Source organism: Gossypium hirsutum, chromosome A05 (assembly GCF_007990345.1).
Source record: "Gossypium hirsutum isolate 1008001.06 chromosome A05, Gossypium_hirsutum_v2.1, whole genome shotgun sequence".
NCBI classification, from domain to species: domain Eukaryota; kingdom Viridiplantae; phylum Streptophyta; class Magnoliopsida; order Malvales; family Malvaceae; genus Gossypium; species Gossypium hirsutum.
In genome coordinates this window covers 5,926,722-5,946,502 of record NC_053428.1, presented here as the reverse complement: position 1 = coordinate 5,946,502, position 19,781 = coordinate 5,926,722, and the positions used below count along the sequence as shown (strand labels likewise).

The window sequence follows — 19,781 nt, the reverse complement described above, 5'->3', positions numbered from 1 at the left end:
CTTAGATAATAGTAATTTTGAAGAAGTTATAACCCCTAAATGTTTTTATTTATTTATTATATAATCTATAATAATTAAGAATATAACAGATATTACCACGGTCACGGAAATTCTTATGAATTTTTTATTTCACAGATTTGTTACAAATATTTTTAAAATTCTTTTTACATTAGTGCATAATATTTTATAATCTTTTGTCTTGACTCGTGTAAAATAATGATTAATTTTTTTATAAAACACCTGTTTACTACATATTTAAACCCTGCTACTCACTCTTTACCCCCATTAGATAATCTTTTAATCATAAAAAAAGGAATAAAAATATAAATTAAACTGAGAAATGCTAACCATGTTAATCACACTATTGCTCTGAGGAAAAAAGGTCAAAAGCCTAAAACAACGACTACTTTTAAAGTCCGAAATTGTAGTACTACAGTCAGATTAAAGGTTCGAAAATTTACTAATAAATTTCTCTCATCCCACTTGCTAATAAAAGAGACGGATACACAGCTTCCTAGTTGCTAACCTCACCAAAAATCCTTGATAGGTAAGTTATAGCCAATTGTGGTAAACTTTATGACTTGTAACTGTAATTATTATTGTTTAAACATGTTTTATCATCCGTAAGTCAGAAGCAGGTGGAAGGTCTGTCAAATCAAAGTAATTTAAAAATAAGAAAGCCAGACATTATCAGGTTGGCAATGTTGCCATTACATATGGTCTCGTTTCTAAATCTCCATGGATAATCTCTGAGACGTTGAATATTATTTCATACACAATTTCTACTTTATTTTTAGAGAAAATAAGAGGGTTGCAGATGAGAATAATAAAGATAATTATTCATGATAATTTCTGTAACATGTAATTAACAAAATTTCTACCCTGTTAAACTACAAGAAACCATGATATCAACCTCTTCAGACAAGGATACTCATACACCCATAGTAATAATAACACCTTTTAACCCACAAATGATCCAAGGGGAAAAAGTTGTAAAAAGTTTTACTATCATTTTTTTTAGCATATTAATAGAATAACCTAATCTCGTTTCTCCTGACCTGGTGAAGTTATTGGAAAAAGTGTTAAGAGCTCCGGTGGTTGCGTTCCTCTAGGCGTATTTAATGGTGATGGGTGCAAGTAAAAGCCCTTCTCAGCGATTACCTTCTCCTCCTCCGAAACCATACGAGCAGGTGATGATGGTGATAGGGTACCAGAAGAACTCGAGTAAAAGAGTGATTCAGATCCTAGTGGAGTCACTGGACTGCGAATGGGCGAGTCAAGCCGGAGAGGAGCTTGGCTGGGGGGAGAGACGTAGTGAGTAGGTGAGTTGCGTATGGTGGCGTGACCAAGCTTGATCTCCAGCTTTCTCATAGACTGTCGTTGCCTACGTTCTTGGAGCTTGAAAGGTGGACGGCGTGGGGCTGTTGGGTCACTTGGAAGGGAGGTTTTGGAAGATAACCGGAAAGTAAGAGGGAGTTTCTCTGTGTCGTGGGCAAATCCTGTAAGCTTTTGGACCAGGTCCCTGAAGGTGTTTGCATCAGCCTGAACGAAAGTTGTTGGAGATGGCGTTGCAGGTGATGGTGAATCTATGCTGCTTAGGTGCTTTCCCATTGCAAGTAGAGGAGCTAGCTAGCTAGCTAGAAATATTTTGAGAAAAAGGAAAAAAAGAGGGATCAATAATCAGCTTTAGAGGAACGAAAAATTGGGCTAAAATTAAACGATTGAAGTAATTTTTTTGATGGTTTTGTAGAGAAACGAAAGAGAATGTTTGAAGGGATGTTTGTATATATGTGTTGTCAGCGACAGTAGTAATGTATTTTTGGGTAATAAATAAAACAGTTGCTTTGAATTTGAAAGGGTACTGTATGACATGGGCGCATGGAAGGGCAAGTGCCACTTGCCGTCGATGTAAATCCCTTACCGGACTAACTTTTTCCATCGTTTAAATTAAAAATTAATTGTTTGAAATTTTAAAAATATTATGAATCACCTCACCACAAAAGTTGGATATATTAGTAAAATATATTATATTATTAAAAAAAAAGTAAACACCAACTTCAAATATTTAATCTTTATAGATTATAGAGAATACCTTAAATCTATATAAAAAGAAGCATTCTTTCTAGAGGTTGAGATTATGGGTATTTAAGTACTCATGTTCAAATATGAGTTTTGTTTGATTATTTTAAATGTTTGCATGTTTATGCTTTTATATCAATTTGATTTTATTTTGTATTTATATTATATTTATTATTTTTATAGACCATCAAATTTGATACAAAGAATATTTCAAATCTATATATAAAAAAAGCATTCTTAGTAGAGGTTGAGATTATAGGTCTTTAAGTACTCAAATTCAAGTCCCAACATGTGAGATTATTATGTGTAAATTTTATAAAATGACTTATTTCCGTGGTTATTTATTTTATTGTCCATGTTATTAATGACCTTAAATAGGATAACACAATTAATAAGTAATTTTCATAATAAATAAATAAATTTTAAACCGATGATTTAGCTTAAAATATAATTAAAAATAATTAGAAAATTTTTAAAAAAATATGATAGTGGTTAGGTCTGGAAGAAGTTGATAATCATTGAGGAAATTAAATGAACAGCAAATGATGTATGGATATACATAAGCACCAGCTACCTATCTTATCAGGAACAAGTTAAAATGGTGGGGGATGATTCTCTAACAGATGAAAGAGGAGCATTTAAAGAAGTTGAAAGGACCAATATTAGACCCCATAAATTGCATCTTACCTTGCAAATTAAGATTTTGAACCCAACAATAGCTTCTCCACTTACATCAATGATTTTGGTTACAACCACATGCAACACAAGAAAACGTTTATTTTTAATATAAAACTTGTTATACGTGTATATCTTCTATCTTCTATAATCACTCTAAACATAAAAAGATATTATTATGCGAAGCCATCAAATTTAAAGGATAAAAGAAAATAATTTTCTCTCTTTTTTTTTCTATCTTATTACATACCGGAGTTTGTCCGATTATATTTTTATTATAAATTTTGATTATATTTGTTTTTTTAACATAATGTCTAAAATTATCTATAACCCCTTCATAATCTATAAATAAGATGATAATACGCTTTAGCACACTCGAATTCACATCTTCTTATAATGGTAATAATACCTATGTCAATCGAATTATGACGTAATATTTTAAAGTTATATGTAAATTTTTTTATATGAAATATACTTTTAGTTTCCTGTATTCTCAAAATATTTTTTTTTAAATTTCATACATGTAATATTTTAATAGTAAGTAATAAAAAATATTATAACTCGAATAGGAAATTAAAAAAAAAAAAGGTGTCAAAGAAGACTCGTTAGAAAATTTCCCTCGCAAGCCACCCAATTCCAATTTAGATGATGGAACAATATAGGGCAAGATGGGCCCAATCTACCCGAGATGCATATTTAGGCTCTGCCCGATTACCGCAGACTCATAAAAAAATAATCAAAAGAAAGGAAGAAAGAAAAATCAGAAACAACTACTACTAGTATTATTAATTTATTATTACGCAACAGTATTTGGCCGCAGCTTGATATGATATATTTACGTTTCCAGCTTTTGACCATCCATTCTAACAATAGCAAAAGAATCTCCAATCCAAACACGACATGCCCAAAGCTCATAGTTTTCTGTCTCTGCAGTTTTCCCATTGAAATCGAGGGATTACGCCCCCAGGCCCAAAGCCAAATTCTCCCCTTTCTTTCTCTAATATAGTTTTTTTCCTGTAGAAAATCACAAGCCAATATCTTTGCAAAAGGAAGATAGTAATACGGGACATGAAGAGTTGTGCGTGTTTTTACCGCCCAGTGATTGTGGCCAAATCCATCGACCAGAAAGACATGAGCTTTGTGTCGACAAATAGAGTGGCGTTCGGTGCTGGGGTTTTATCTCAAGCTACAACAACCGCAAGGTCCAAGGGTTCAAAGGTTTTGGCTGTCAGAGCTTCTGCTGTTGATTCCTATGGGAGCTCTTCCGATTTTGTTGAGCGTATGGAAAAAGCTTGGCTCATCTCTCAGGTACAATCTTTTCTCTTTTTTTTTAAACCTTACCATCTGTGGCCTGTAATTCAAATCTTATTAGTTTCAATGGGGGTTTCGAATTGGCACACAATCAACATTATATCAATGATTCAATTCCCATGATGATAGATTTTCTTGTTTGTTGCAAATTTGTGCATAATGGGTGATTGATAGGGGATTGGGTTTAAAGTAATTTGGATTGCATCTGGTTGGGTTTATGTGGAATGATTTTATTTTCTGAAATTTTGTGATAAGTGATAATGGGTGATTGATATTGGACGCATCTTAGATATTTAAATTCTGGAAGCTCCGGTATCAATGGCTTTATCTGATTGAAGATGTTAAGCAGGATGGGATTGAGTAGTTCACCATTTTTCTTCATTGATTCTTTACATATTCAAGCACGTGGTTGTATTCCATGTTCCCTGGTAAGTACTCCTTTGTATTTGGTGAACTCCATGAACACTGCTGATACATATGATACATAAAGTGTTAAATTTCCAATTGGTCCATTCCATTTGCCAGGAGATAGAGAAGTACTATAGGAAAGAATTTCTAAGATATATAGTATTAATACTATAAAAATGCATCTGAGACTGAATTTACAGGGGAAAATAAGGGATTGAAGACATCCATGTAGGGATGCTCTGGAAACTTGTTCAAGGCTGAAAACAAATTTACTTCCTCTTTTGGGTCCTAACATTTTCATTTCTCTTGATGATTTGTTCTAGCAACCGAGGCCAGTTGTTTGTTCTTCATGCAACTCCAAGGGCACGTTGAATGCCAGTGGTGTAGAGGTACAGGCTTCTTTATCCTTGGGGATAATATGCTCTGCCAAGTTCCTTCTAGGAATACCACTTGCGTGATTTGTGCTGGGAAGGTATAGTCATCTCTATACAACATTGACATATTTGCATGCAATAGACCTCCTGTATGGCCAACTGCCCAACTAAAATACATATTCTTTTCATTGGTTATATTATAGGGATCAACGTGCTGCTCTGACTGCAAAGGAACTGGATTTCGGGCTAAGTGGTTGGGTGAACCTCCTCTTTCCAAATAGTATATAATTTCTCTGTTATTGTCTGTTGCCAAATGTTGTAGGTTGTAAAACCACCATAAAATTTATTTGTTTTGCCCGTTGAATAGCGTACGTTCTTTGTCTCCAAATTGTAATCACACCATGTATTTTTACAATCTTATCTCATTATAAATGAGAAAAGAAACAACAATTGTTACTTATTGATTGAAATTGTTAACACGTACAATAATTAGTTGTTTATATAGACAATAAAGAGTTATTTAAAAAAAAATCTTATTTCTATGCGTTAGTATGATGATATCATTATCAAATTTGTTCCTTTTCCGAAAGGAAAATGTGTGAAAGGGGAAATGTAGAATTTGGGTTTAAATGATCAGGATAAATCTATTGAAGCCACTTCTCGAGCCTGTAAGGAACAAGGACGGGATTTTCTCCAGCAGGCTTTGGCTCTGCTTTTCTCTGTTCTCTCCTTCGAGTAGAACATCCTTTTTCATCATTCTGCTGGGTCTCTTCAGCTTTCTGCTCTTCAGCTTTCTGCTTCTTGGTCAGAATTTTAGCTCGATTTTCTGATCTCATCGGTGTTGAGGTACATTTTGGCCCTTTCTCAACCTTCAGTTGTTTGGCATCGCTTCTGTTTTGATGTGCTGCTACTGATATATCTATTCTATGGTTGTTAACTAGGTATTTGTTTTATTGCCTCAAAGAATCAGTTTGGTTGGCCTCAGTGTTGTTTTGGCTTTTCTCTTTTCCAGGTGCTTTGGCTTTTCCTCAAGGTGCTTTTCCGTTTTCTGACCACTCTTTTGTTTTCGGGTTCCACTTGAGACCTGACGTTTCTGTTATTAGGGACCAAGAGTATTCTCTCATGGAACTGTCGAGGTTTAGGCAAAGCCCCTACCATTCGGGCTTCAGAAAGGGTTTCTTTTAAGCACAAATCCTCAAACATCATCCCTATGGAAACTAAACAAAAGAGTGCTAAACTTGAAAGAATAAGGAGTAGGTTGGGTTTCTTTGAAGGTTTTTATGTTGAGCCAGAAGGCTAGTCTGGAGGCATCGCTCTTTGTGGACCATTGATGTTGGGATGGTTATTACTAATTCCTGTAAGAACTTCATCCATACAATTATGCATTGGATTAGTGACATTGCTTGGAAATGTAATTTTTTATAAGGTTGCCCGCAGATAAAAATAGAAGAGGGGTGCTCAACAATATTGTGGTTTTGAATAATGACAAAGAGAAGCCTTGGTTGACTTTGGGGGACTTCAATTCCATCAAATCCCAGACTGAGAAAAGAGGAGGAAGACCAGTCGATCATTCTGCGTGTAGGGAGTTTGAAGAATGGATTGATGTTTGTGAATTTATGGAATTAAATGTTACTGGTGGGGGTTTCACTTAGTTGAACAATAGAGTTGATTCGGAATGTATTCAAGAGAAACTCGACAGAGATTTTCTCAACAACCGGCGGAGTATTTCGGTTTTTTTATAAAAATAACTCGAAAATTTTAACTAATTATCTTTTTTTAATTAAACATAAAAATAACCTAAAATCTATATTAAAAGTTGGTGGAGCTTAAGAATTTAGCTCTACCAACATACCACATAAGCAATAAGGAAAAAAAATCAATTTTTTGGTAGAGTTAAGTAGAATGGTGTTACCTGTATAAATGTCAGAGAAATACTGTAATTTCTAAAAATATAGGGAACTTTAAAAAAAATTTCATTTTCTGGTAGAGGCATTTTATTTGGCGCCACCAGATTCGCTAGCACCCTTTTACTTTTTTCCTTCTTTCTTTTTTCTTTTTCTTTTTTACTTTTTTATCCTTATTTGTTTTAAATATTATAAAATAAATTAAAAAATATTTAAAGTTTAAAATATACATTTAAAATATTATAAAACTAATAATAAATTTGAAAGGTCGTATCTTTAAAATATTTAAATGTTCTATATTATTAAAAAATATATTTAATATTTAAAAAATAATATTTAAAATTTTAAAAAATAATTTAAAATATATATATTTAAAATTTAAAAATATATATTATAAAACATTTCAAATATACATTTCAATTTTTTTAAAATTAATAAATAAAATAAATAAGGATAAAGATAAAACTTAAAAAAAGGAAAAAAATGAAAGAAAGAAGGACCAAAAAAAAAAGTAAAAAGGGTGTCAACGAATCTGTGGCGCCAAATGAAATGGCTCTACCAAAAAATAGAATTTTTTTTAAAGTCCCCTATATTTTAAGAAATTACAGAATTTTCTTAATATTTATACATGTAATGTCATTCTACATGGTTCCACCAAAAAATTAATTTTTTTCTGGTTGCTGACGTGACATGATGGTGGAGTTAAACTCTTTGGCTCCACCAACTTTTACCGTAGATTTTAAGTTATTTTTATATTTAATTAAAAATAAATTATTTTGATAATTAATTAAATTTTTTAGGTTATTTTTATAAAAAAGGAGCATTTCTTTCCCAAACGCGAATGGGATTGCTAAAGCCGCCAATGAATCAGATCACTCTCGATTATTGTTCAGCTTCATTAAAGAAGAGGGGTTAGGAAGTGCTTCAAGTTCGAATAAAAGTTGACTCTGGATGAAATAGTTACAAATTCTTGGTGCCAAGATGAAAAGGGTAGTTACAACAGTTTCTTGCATAAGATCACCGCTACTAGGAATAAACTAATTGAATGGAATAAAAGAAAGTTTGGTAATCCGCGTTAGGAAATTTCTGGAATCACCAATTGTATCACTCTCTTGCAAGCCAATCCTATTACAACATATTCGAAATTGTTATACTAAAAAAGAAACTCGGCACCCTTTGGTTAATGAATGAATACTGTTGGCATCAAAGATCACGAGTTAAATGGCTCAATCCTGGGGATAAAAACACGAGGTTTTTTCATGCCATTGCTGCGAATCATACATAAAAGAAGCCATGCTATCACGAGAATAAAGAAGGAACATGGGTTGAAGATGAGGTTGGTAAAAGGACTTTTCGGATCTGTGCAACAATTTTTTTGATGAAGTTCCAAACTCTAATATGGAGGCTATGTTAAATCCCATTGAATTGGTGGTCACCCAAGATAATGGGTGACTCTTGAAGTCGAGGTCACGGATGAGGAATTAAAAGCTGTCGTTTTTCATTTAGAAGCTCTCGATGCTTCAGGATCAGATTAATGTCCTGGGTGCTGGTACAATGTACAACAAGGGAAGAGATAAAGATAAGTGTATGGTGGTATTGAGGAGGTCAGTTCAGCTAAAGAGACGGAGAGCCTTAAATGGACAAGAATACAAATTATTTATAAGAGAGGTTATTTAGTATAGGAAGAAAGAGTGATTTCTCAGAGTATACTCAAAGCTTAAAAGGTCGATTCCTTCCTCATTGTTTGGAAGTTATTTATAAGAGAGGTCATGTAATAGTCCAAAATTTTGGTTTTTGAAAAAAAAAATATTGAATGCGAAATAAGTATTTGGAGAGGAAGTACGAATAATAAAATTCAGTAAGGATTAAATTGAGGATTCTTGAAAGTTGGAAGACTAAAAGTACACATTTATCATTTTAAGAAAAGGGGTGAACATTTAATTATGAATGTGACATGAATACATATTGGTACATGAAATTGGAAAATCGAAATATGAACTAAATTGAATAAAGTGGAAAAGTGCAAGAACTAAGTGCAATTTTCCCATTTTGTGAGATAGTGGCCATATGCAATTTTACCATTATTAATAGATTTTTGGAGACATAATGATGAGATTAAAATATCCATGTAATAAGGTATAAGGGAGAGAAAATCAATGGTAATTAAGTATGAAATGTGTTGAAATGTGATTGCTTGATAAGATAAGGATGAAACTGAAAGAAAAAGAAAAGTGTAGAATTTTTTATACAACTGGAAGGCTGAATGGCAGCAGCTTGGGGCGGCAAAATAAAAGGGAAAAAAAGAAAGGGAGAAAAATATAAAGGAAAGGAAAAAGACAAAGACAAAAACAAAAAAACAAAAGAAGAAGAAAGTGAAGGAAAAACTTAAGCAAAGTAATGAGAAAGTAAAGGAAAGAAGTATGATTTTATGATTTTCTCAATATTTTCATGTTATTTGAAAGTGAAATCATGTAGAGATTTATTGAAAACATGATATTATGTTTTATGTATTTATGTATTTATGTATTTGAAAGTTTTGAATTGCAAAGAGAAATGTTAAAGTTTAAATGAAGAGAATAGATAAATTCTTAATTCAATTTATGTTTGCTTATCTTAATTTAATTTAGATGCTTGAGTATTTAATTTTAGTATAAAATAACTAAGTAAAATATAAATTTAAAGGTATACTATGATGAATAAAGTTTAAAAGTTATCTGATTAAGTTACATTATTGTAATAATTATGTTTAAATAGAAGTAAGTCATGGATGTCAAAATTTATGAGTGAGTCTAAGACATACTTTGGTATTTAAATATGTATAATAAATTTAATGATGAATATGTAAATAGAATTAAGTTAATAATGTAAGAGAGAAAAGAAAGTACATGTGAAATTAAAAAGAAATGCTTACGTATACATGCATTCAAAGGAAATTGAAAAGTTAGTATATGATTATATGCAAAGATAAATGTCAATGAACTAAAATGAATAAATGAAATGATACATGATACGATTATGGTGTGATGAGGGGCTACGGGTTTGGTTGGGATTAGGGTTAGTGAACTGGGAGTTACGATAGGTGAAAGGGATACTGGAGTTCTATTTACGATATGTTTATGTTTATATTACTTCGCAGTATAAGTAGTTTATTAATTGCTTTAATTTAAATAATTTAAAATATGTTGAAACAAATGAATCGGTATGCTACTAAATTAAATTAGATACTTATTAAGCTATTCACGTAGCTTAACATGTTTGTTTTAAACACATAAGTGAAAGACAAAAGCAATAAAGATTCAAGGATTTCTACTTCAATTTGGATCACACCACTCCACAAGCTTCAAAATTAAGCCCTCTAGGATATAGATTTGGACTTAGTTTGACATGTACTTAGGGCTAGTTTGGCAATACTTTTAAAAAATGCTGTGGAAAAGTGAAGTGCTTTTGAAAAGTTTAGTTTAAAATTTGAGTGTTTAGCATTGCTGTCAAAAAATACTTTTGAGAAATAAAATGTCCATTTTAGACATGTTATTATCAAGTAACAAATATACATTTAAATAATACTTAAATTAGTTAATATTATTAAATTTTAGTAAAAATATAAAAAAATTATTATAACTTGTTAATATTTTAATATATGAAATAGAAATTTTAAATATTTTCAAGCAATAAATATTAATTATTTATAAAATTTAATTACAATATATAAAATATATTTTAAATATTTAAATATAACAATTAAATATTTGTAATTAGTATTTTTTTTAAAAAAATATTTGTTTACTTTTAATTAATGATTTTAACACATTTGTAATTAAGCATCAAGAAAAAAAAAAGGGAAAGTATTATGTTATTAGAGGAGTGAAAACGTAATTAAGCATTAAAAGTATTTTTGGAAGAGGAAAAGCTAAAAATTTTAGCTTCTCCTTTTTACAAGTGTTTTTCAAAGCACTTCTGAAAAGCTAAAAATTTCAGCCAAAAGCAGCTTGTTTAGCAGAGCTTTTCTTCCAAAAGTGTTTTTGGAGCCAGAAATACTTTTTTTAAGCACTGCAGAGCAAGCCCTTAGGATTATTAGTAATAATGTGAATTATGTATGAAGCATAATGTTTTGTATTATAAATTAATTTGGTTATAATGAAATAATAAGTTTAAGTGACGACTTTAGTGTTAAATGTAACGTCTCTTATTCAGATTTATTGTCGAATTAGGTGAGGGGTGTTATAGTCCCTTGTCCGTTAGCGTGATGCGGTAGGTTGTTATGAAGGATGCTGCCATTATGCAATATGCGAAGGACATGCATTAGTGTGGTTCATTTTGTCATTCAGTATGAGATTGTTATGCCTAGATGGTCTAAGTGGTTTTGAAGATGTGTTTACACTTGAGAAGTGTTCGCATTTAAAAAGTAGATGCTTGCCCCATTCCTAGAAGCAGAGGGGTAGGCTATAAGGGATTTCTAGACGGATGGTTATGAAAACGAAAGGTCTATACTCCTTTAGCTAGGGTGGATGGTTGAGTAGGTTGTAGCTGTAACACCCCATACCCGTATCCATTGCCGGAATAGGTACGAGGCATTACCGGAGTTTATTGAACATTTTCAGATAATTCTGAGTCATTTATTATTCATATTTTGAAAATAATCATAGCGTCTCTGTAACACCCGCTAACCCCAAACCGTTACCGGAACGAGGTTATGAGGCATTACCAGACATATCAGACAACTTACGAATAAATTTACAATTAATATAACTTTCATAGTATAATATAATAATTAAGTCCCTATCTTGAACTCTCGAAGTTCAAACACATATTAAAAGTAGAACGGGACTTGTTCGAGTATTCCAATTTTTTTTTTTTATAAAAATTTCGGCAGCATTTCTGCTTATTTTTACCTAAACCTCCTGCAAATTCAAACCAAAACAAGCAACACCAATATTTCACATTCATATACTAATATTTATATTATTAACAAAATTTTAATTTAATAACTATCATAGCATCATTCAAAATTGATTAAAAACTTCATTCATTTAACAACTTAATGTTCATGTATCAAAATATCATGTACTTTCCTTACCATTTCATTTAACCATCTAAATTTTATAATTCATCCTTCACTACCCAAAGTAATATACATATTCAAGTGACTAAATAACACCTATGTACATGCCACCTTTACCCAAAAGAAAAATATACATCACCAAGTTTGTGTTGGAGTCGGGATTGTTCTGGATGCTGAGCCAGGACACTTGACTTCTACTAACCTGCGCACGGAAACAACCGTACACTGAGTATGGACATACTCAGTGGTATTACTATAAATCAAGACTATTTAACATTAATAAATTACAAACATCAACCATAAATTTTATAATTATTTAAACTACTTTTATATAAAATTATTTTACTTCATAAATCTTAAATTCATAATTTATTTTTCTCATACTAACTCAATTCATAATTTAGTTCATACATTCTTTCTCGTTTCTTGTACTTTTCAATAGTACTAAAACAAATAATCTCATTTTCAAAATTTCATTTCAATTATTTACCCTATTAACAAAGCTCGGACTATGACAGATACGTGGATTCCATCCAAACACACCAGAATGTCCAACCCAAACACACCCGGAATATTGTAAATCCTCCATAACACACCGGTATAATATATCCTCCCAAACACACCAATAAGGCATTAAATGCCTATTCGGATAAACCGAAGTATATAATAACAGAAACATCCTCTCGGCCGAACTACAATCTCTTCATCACATCACAAATCCAATGGCATGCCATTTGTATCGAATCTAGTCCGACAAGTTAATAGGGTATTATTTATTTTTTTTCTAATTTCAATTTCATTTACACAAAAATTTTCAATACTCATTCAATTCAAATATCTATTATCTTAATTCATATACAAATTAATTTTCACACAAGTGTATACCATCAACACAATACATTTGTCACAATTTATTTATTTTCAATCAATACACTTTTCAAATAATCACATATTCCATAATTCACTTATTCAATTCAATTTGATTCAATTTATATCACTTTCATTTTCACTCAATATTCATATCGATTTCACATACTTACCTCAAGTCTTATTTACCATACATAACAATTAAAATTTCAGCAATCAATAATAATTAAAATTTGAATTATAGTAATACACACCGTAATTCTCCCGTTTTAGTCCTCGATGACTTTCTCATTTCCTTTCGATGCTGATGCTTCCAGTTCTTTGTTGGCTACGAAAATAATAGTAATTTACATTATTATTTACAACATTAATTATAATAAATAATTAAATTTCTAAACAACTTGTAATACCCCTAACCCGTATCCATCGCCGAAACAGGGTTACAGAGTGTTACCAATACATACAGAACATTTACAGATTAATCGAAACATTACTATTCACTTTCTGAGATCATATATATATAACGACCTTTATTTAGGCCCTTGAAGCCCAACATGAACATTAAAATCAAGTCGGAGCTCAACTGATTTCTCGTAAAAATTTTCGCTTAATTAATTTTTTTTAAAAAAGTTTACTTGTGAACAGTACCCACACGCCCTTGTGATTAGGCCGTGTGGATTCCACACGCCTGTGTGGCTTGGGACACGCCTGTGTCCCTTGTCTGTGGAGCTTTCTGTTTATGACATCATCATCAATTTAGGGGCACACGGCCACATCGCACGCCCGTGTCCTAAAGTCGTGTTCCATATACGGCTGAGACACACAGCCGTGTCTCTACCTGTGTGGTCAATATCTAAGCTATTTTCCAAGCCTTGGTCGACCTTAATCTCTTACACACTTATACAAAATCAAAAGCATATAACATGGTATTCATTTAATGATTAAACATTCTCAATTAAACTACAAACATAGCATTTGTATGTCATCATACATGTGTCTCTCATACTCATTTTACCTTGTCTATTATGGTACCACTTATACTTTTATACCATGATTATCATCTTACCAAATATTTTCAGCTTAATCATCAGGCATATATATTTAAAGCTAGATCATATCTTATAAAATACCACATTTCAGATGCGCGGAATAAAATACTTGCCTTAGACATTTCAATCCAACTTCATACCCAACAAGCATCATATTGAAACTAGTCATATATATACATGTCATGATATGTATCATTCTCATACTGTTTTCTTATAAACATATATCATTTGTTTTTCCTCCTCCTCCTCTCCATTCCACATCCTTAATGTATATAACATTCTTGTAAGTACAATTTCACAATTTACTTATTAATGCTCACATCAAGCTGTTCACACGAGTCATAGTCACTCAATCATTTATAATTCGAGCTACAGACCTCGAAATTAAGATCCGTAAATTTTCCCTGGAACTAGACTCACATATCATTCCACCATAAAATTTTCAGAATTTTTGGTTTAGCCAATTAGTACAGTTTATTCATTTAATTTTCCCCTGTTTCACTATCCTACGGTTCTGACCTCTCTTCACTAAAAATTAATTATATCACAGTACAGAACTCGGATAATGTTCCCATTGATTTCTATTGAAAATAGACTCATTAAAGATTCTAAGCATATAAATTTGAGCCTCTAATTAATTTTATCCAATTTTTGGTGATTTTCCAAAGTCAAAACAGGGGAACCTGAATTCGTTCTAACCTTGTCTCACAAAATTCATTATATCTCATAATTTACAATTCAATTGCTGACACCGTTTCTTCTATAAGAAACTAGACTCAATAAGCTTTAATGTCATATTTTATTCATCCTATAATTCAATTTATACAATTTATGGTGATTTTTCAAAGTCAACCTACTGCTGCTGTCCAAAACTGTTTTAGTTCAAGATGTTTATTACCATTTTTCCTCTAAATTTCACAGCTCATACAATTCAGTCCTTGCTCAGTTAGCCCATCTATTAAGCTAATTTTTCTCAATTAACATTTTATTCCATCATTCTAAACTATTACACAACCTTTGAAAATCAGAATTTTAACACTAAACCTTAATTCACAACTTTTTCACAATTAGGTCCTAAAATCAATTTCTATTGAAATTACTTGATAAAATCATCAAGCAACAAAATCAAAGCTTCAAATTCATTTTATATCATCATAAACAACCAACACTTATCAATGATAGCTTTTAATTTTGTTCATAAAATCAAAAACTAATGAATTAAACACTTGGACCTAATTGTAAAAGTCACAAAAACATAAAAATATCAAAGAAAAGGGCAAGAATTGAACTCACATATGTCAAAGTATGAAAAAAAAGCAGCTTCCAGACCTCCCATGGTGTTTTTGCTGAAGAAAAATGATGATATCTCTAGATTTTTCAAATTTGTCTTGTTTTATATGTTTAATTTACAAAATTTCCCATTTTGCCCTTGTTTCTCCTTGTCTTTTTTGTTAATTTTCTTGCCCAACCGTCCAGCCCATACAATTTGGGTCCAATTGCCTTTTAAATCCCTTCTTTTTAATCACTTAAACTATTTAATCACAATTTAATAAATTTGGCACTATTTTCAATTTAGTCCTTTTTAATTAATTGACTAACCAAACGTTAAAATTTTCTAACGAAACTTTAATACTAACTTAATAACACTCCATAAATATTTATAAAAATATTTATGGCTCGATTTATGAATCTGAGGTCTCGATACCTCGTTTTCACCCTAATTTCTTGATTAATTCTTTTAAAGTCGCAAAATTCACTAATAAAAAAATAATTCTTTTAAGTTCGCGCTTGGCCTATAATTATTATTTGTTAAAATTTTTAAAATTACTCATCGGATTTAATGATCTCGAATCACTGTTTCCGACTGTAACACCCCTTACCCGTATCCAACACCGGAATAGGGTACGAGACATTACCAAAACACATACACTTGTAAACGTATTTAACCGAGTTATAAAATTTCATCAAAATTAAAACTTTCAAAATAATTAACATGTTTCTATAACTTTTCACAATATATCCTCAAAATATTATAATCATAATAATTAGGGCCTGCGAGACCCGATACATACTCATGCAATTTAATGCTTCATTTCCATTTCATTCAATTCGCAATTTCTCATGCTCATAATTTAAATCATATCACTAGAAATTTCCATTTAATTCACGTACAATTCAATGACATCAAATTCAAAACTAATACGTATTTACCATTTAACTCAATGTTTATTGATTATACCATTCAATAACACATTTATGAAATTCTCAATTTAGCAATGAAAATATCACTTTAGTTTGAATAACAACATCGTCCTGATATAAATACACTACCACTTATCCATTTACTTTAATTCTTTTGGGCCCATTTGTCACTTACCATCCTTAATCAAATTAGGGAACGGTCACGGAAAATTGAGTACTTCACTTTCACTTTGCCATAGTATAACTATGGTCTTACGTATGATCACTTATCTCTTGTCCTTGATCAGATAAGTGTAGCCACCTATCACTTTGTTTCTTGATCAGATAAGTGTAGCCACTTATCACTTTGTCTCTTGATCAGATAAGTGTAGCCACTTATCACTTTGTCTCTTGATCAGATAAGTGTAGCTAAAGCTATCACTTATCACTTTTCACTTGTCACTTGATCAGATAAGTGTAGCCGAAGCTATCACTTATCACTTTTCACTTGTCACTTGATCAGATAAGTGTAGCCGAAGCTATCACTTATCACTTTGTCACTTGATCAGAAGTACTCAAATCCGGCGTTCCGCTCAATTTGATCATTTATTCATATATCAGGCTTACCAACATGTGTTAATTCATAAACCATTCATGGTATTATTTCATGCCAAATCATATACTGAATATACCATACACACATACTATGAAACTTTATTTTCACACATGAGCTTAAACCATGACCAATAATGCACAAAAATAAGCATCATTCATATTTCATCGTTTATGAGTTATAATCAAACATATGACCATTTATACACGAATCATTCATATATTTCCCAATTTTCCTCCTCCTCCTCTCCATTCCACATCCTTAATGTGTATAACACACTTAAACAACATTAACCATAATTTCAATATTCACTAACATGTATATTCAAAGCTGTTTATCCGAGTCAGAATCACTAAATTATTTTTATCTGGAGCTACAGAGCTCCAAATTAAGATCCGTTAATTTTCCCTGAAACTAGACTCACATATCTTCATACCATAAAATTTTCATAATTTTTGGTTCAGCCAAATAGTACAGTTTATTCTTTAAAGTTTCCCCTGTTTCGCTGTCTGACAGTTCCGACCACTCTTCACTAAAAATTAATTATCTCATTGTACAGAATTCGGATGATGTTTTAGCTTGTTTCTTATAAAAATAGACTCATTAAGGATTCTAACCATATAAACTATAACTCATAATCATTTTTGTACAATTTTTAATGATTTTCCAAAGTCAGAACAGGGGAACCCGAATTCATTCTGACCTTGTCTCACAAAATCTATTATATCTCATGATTTACAATTCCATTGCTCACATCATTTCTTTTATAAGAAACTAGACTCAATAAGCTTTAGTTTCATATTTTATTCATCCTCTAATTCAATCTCTACAATTTTTGGTGATTTTTCAAAGTTACACTACTGCTGCTGTCCAAAACTGCTTTAGTGCAAAATGTTGATTTCCATTTTGCCCCAAATTTCACAGTTTATACAATTCGGTCCTTTCTCAATTAACCCCTCAATTAATCTAATTTTCTCAATTAGTACTTTACTAGACATTATAAGTTGTTACACAACTATTGAAATTCAGAATTTCCACATATAACTCTATCTTCAAACTCTTTTACTATTAGGTCCCAAACATTCACTTTCTATTCAATTCTTTCAATAAAATCAGCATATGAACAATTTAAAGCTCTAATTTCATGCTAAATCATCATATACTTCCAGCACATATTCATATCAACTTTCAACTTCTTTTATAAAATCAAAAACTAATGGATTTAACAAGTGGGCCTAGTTGTAAAAGTCATAAAAATACAAAAATTTCAAGAAATAGTCAAGAATTGAACTTACTTGTAATAAAAATATGAAGAACCAGCTTGAAGAAGCCCTTCCATGGTGTTTTAGCTGATGAGAATTCAGAAAAATGAAGAGAAATCTGGATAATTCCACTTGGGTCCTAACTTTATTAAGCAAAATTTGCAATTTTCCAATTTTGCCCTTAATTCTCCTTACTTTCTTGCTGATTTCATGCCTCTGCCGTCCAGCCCAAATAGACCTTGGGTCTATTTGCCTTTTAAGCCCTCTTCCTTTTATCATTTAAGCTATTTAATCATTTCCCAAAATTTTGCATTTGTTACAATTTAGTCCTTTTTGTTCAATTAATTATCGGAACTTTAAAATTTCTTAACGAAACTTTAATACTAACTTTTTAACACTCCATAAATATTTATAAAAATATTTATGGCTTAGTTTAAAATCCCCGAGGTCTTGATACCTCATTTCGATTCTAATTATTTTAATATTTATTTCTACTGCACTATTCACTATTTCAAAAATTTTCCTAACTTCATATTTAACTTATACTTACTAAATTAATAATATTTTCTACCCATTTGTCGAATTTAGTGATCTCGAATCACCGTTCCGACACCTCTGAAAATTCAAGCCATTACATTTTTTTTTCGTCGGATTTGTGGTCCCGAAACCACTGTTCCGACTAAGCCTAAAATCGGGCTATTACACCGACACCACTGAATAATTTGACTGTTACACAACTCCTACCTTATTCCCAATTTAATCCTAACTAAACTTAATTATTTTCTTAATCCAATTCACTCTCTTTTTCTATTCAAATTTTGTCTAAACTTATATTTAATTATAAAATTTCCAGCATATTTCCCTAATTTCGAAATTTCTTCAATTTAGTCCCTACAACATAAAACTTATAGCCTAGTTTACAATTTAATCCCTTAATCAATTCTAACTTAGAATTCATTCAATTAAATCCCTAATTCCATAATTTTTCCAACATGAACCCTACTTGGAAACATATGAACTCTTGAACTATCAACTTAATTTCATCAAAATCTTGTTTCGAAGCTCCTAAAACATCAAAATTAACTAAAAAGGACTTAATTGACTTACCAAATTAACTCCAAGCTTCAAATCTTTAGTTTTCTCTTTTATTTTTCTTTCCCTTTTTTTTTCTCTTTTTCAACTCTGTTTCTATTTCCTTTTGTTTCTTTATTTCTTTAATTCTTTTATACTTTATTATTTTATTAACATAATATAATATTAATATAATATATTAAAATATCTTTTACTTTAATATTAAGTAAATTAATAATTATATAACAAGTGTACATATTTATATTATTACAAATGTCATTATCTAATTTGCTTATTAAATAAAAATCTCATGATTTAATTAATACAATTAATAATTATAAAATATTTTTATACTTAAATTATAAGTAATTAAATATTTAAATTACAAATGTACCCATACAATTCTTACACATATATATTTTATTACCATACAATTGTCTTCTATTTAATTTATTTATAATATATTATCAATTAAATAATCATAACAATTTAATATAAAACCATAATAATAATCATTATAATATATAAAACCTAAAAAAAATATTTGATTTTATTTCACCAATATGCCACCTCATTTGTAGTCAATGGCTTAATTGCCATTTTAATCCTTTTTATTTTCTATTGCTTTATAATTAAACTTTTACCCTTTATTCAATTTAATCCTTTTTATTACTTACTCTAAATTAATCTAAATTCACTTAATTAGATCCTAATTAGACACACCACTAGGCTCATAAATATTTTTAATAATTATTTTCGAACTTATTTCACTATGACGGAGGCCCTATAACTCACTTTTCCGGTGCCCGTGAATTTCAGGTCATTACAGTCTCTCTATTGGGCCCTTGAAGCCCCAAACATACATTAAAAACCAACCGGAATTAAATCGAGATCATAAAAAAATTTCACAAAATCTTAAATATTTTCA

General features: G+C 30.8%; 1 protein-coding gene and 1 pseudogene across 1 annotated transcript; one reads left to right on the top strand and one right to left on the bottom strand.

The window, feature by feature from the left end:
• Positions 1–818: 818 nt before the first annotated feature.
• Positions 819–1,812, bottom strand: LOC107958966 (VQ motif-containing protein 33). Its single transcript, XM_016894893.2, has one exon. It carries the CDS (start codon positions 1,609–1,611, stop codon positions 1,039–1,041), a length of 573 nt encoding a protein of 190 aa, XP_016750382.2. The 5' UTR covers positions 1,612–1,812; the 3' UTR covers positions 819–1,038.
• Positions 1,813–3,494: 1,682 nt separating this feature from the next.
• LOC107958968 (chaperone protein DnaJ-like) lies at positions 3,495–6,613 on the top strand (annotated as a pseudogene).
• Positions 6,614–19,781: the final 13,168 nt, after the last annotated feature.